The sequence below is a fragment of the Mesitornis unicolor genome, unplaced genomic scaffold (assembly GCF_000695765.1).
Source record: "Mesitornis unicolor isolate BGI_N332 unplaced genomic scaffold, ASM69576v1 scaffold10409, whole genome shotgun sequence".
Taxonomy (NCBI): Eukaryota; Metazoa; Chordata; class Aves; order Mesitornithiformes; family Mesitornithidae; genus Mesitornis; species Mesitornis unicolor.
In genome coordinates this window covers 1-338 of record NW_010206591.1, presented here as the reverse complement: position 1 = coordinate 338, position 338 = coordinate 1, and the positions used below count along the sequence as shown (strand labels likewise).

The following is a 338-nucleotide window of genomic DNA, read 5'->3' as shown; positions in this document are numbered from 1 at the left end:
CCCTGCCGCTTCCTGGAGGACGTGGCCTCCTACCACGGCAGTCTCGGGGAGGTCCGCTGCGGCACCAACGTCCAGCGACGGCCCTTCGCCTTCAAGTGGTGGCACGTAACACCATAGCGGGGCCTTCTTCTCCCTCCACCCCCGTCCCCGGTGGTTTTTTGGGCGTGTGTTGCTTGCGATTCAGTTATAAATAAATTTGCTGTGAGGATTGAGCTGGAAAACCAAATGATAAAGGGTGATAATTGTGAGAGAAAGGGATGGAAGCCCTCAGGGCTGTTGAGGGATAGGGATGCCATTTCAGCCCTCAGTGCCCACCATCTTGCCCTGACTGATGTTGG

At 56.5% G+C, this 338-nt stretch overlaps 1 protein-coding gene across 1 annotated transcript in view; it reads left to right on the top strand.

The window, feature by feature from the left end:
- Positions 1-105, top strand: part of PADI2 (peptidyl arginine deiminase, type II) — a gene marked incomplete at its 3' end in the record, with an annotated part of 10,255 nt that extends 10,150 nt beyond the window's left edge. Inside the window, 1 exon segment of the mRNA XM_010191824.1 lies at positions 2-105. Coding sequence (XP_010190126.1) covers positions 2-105 — 104 coding nt within the window.
- Between the last annotated feature and the right edge of the window lie 233 nt (positions 106-338).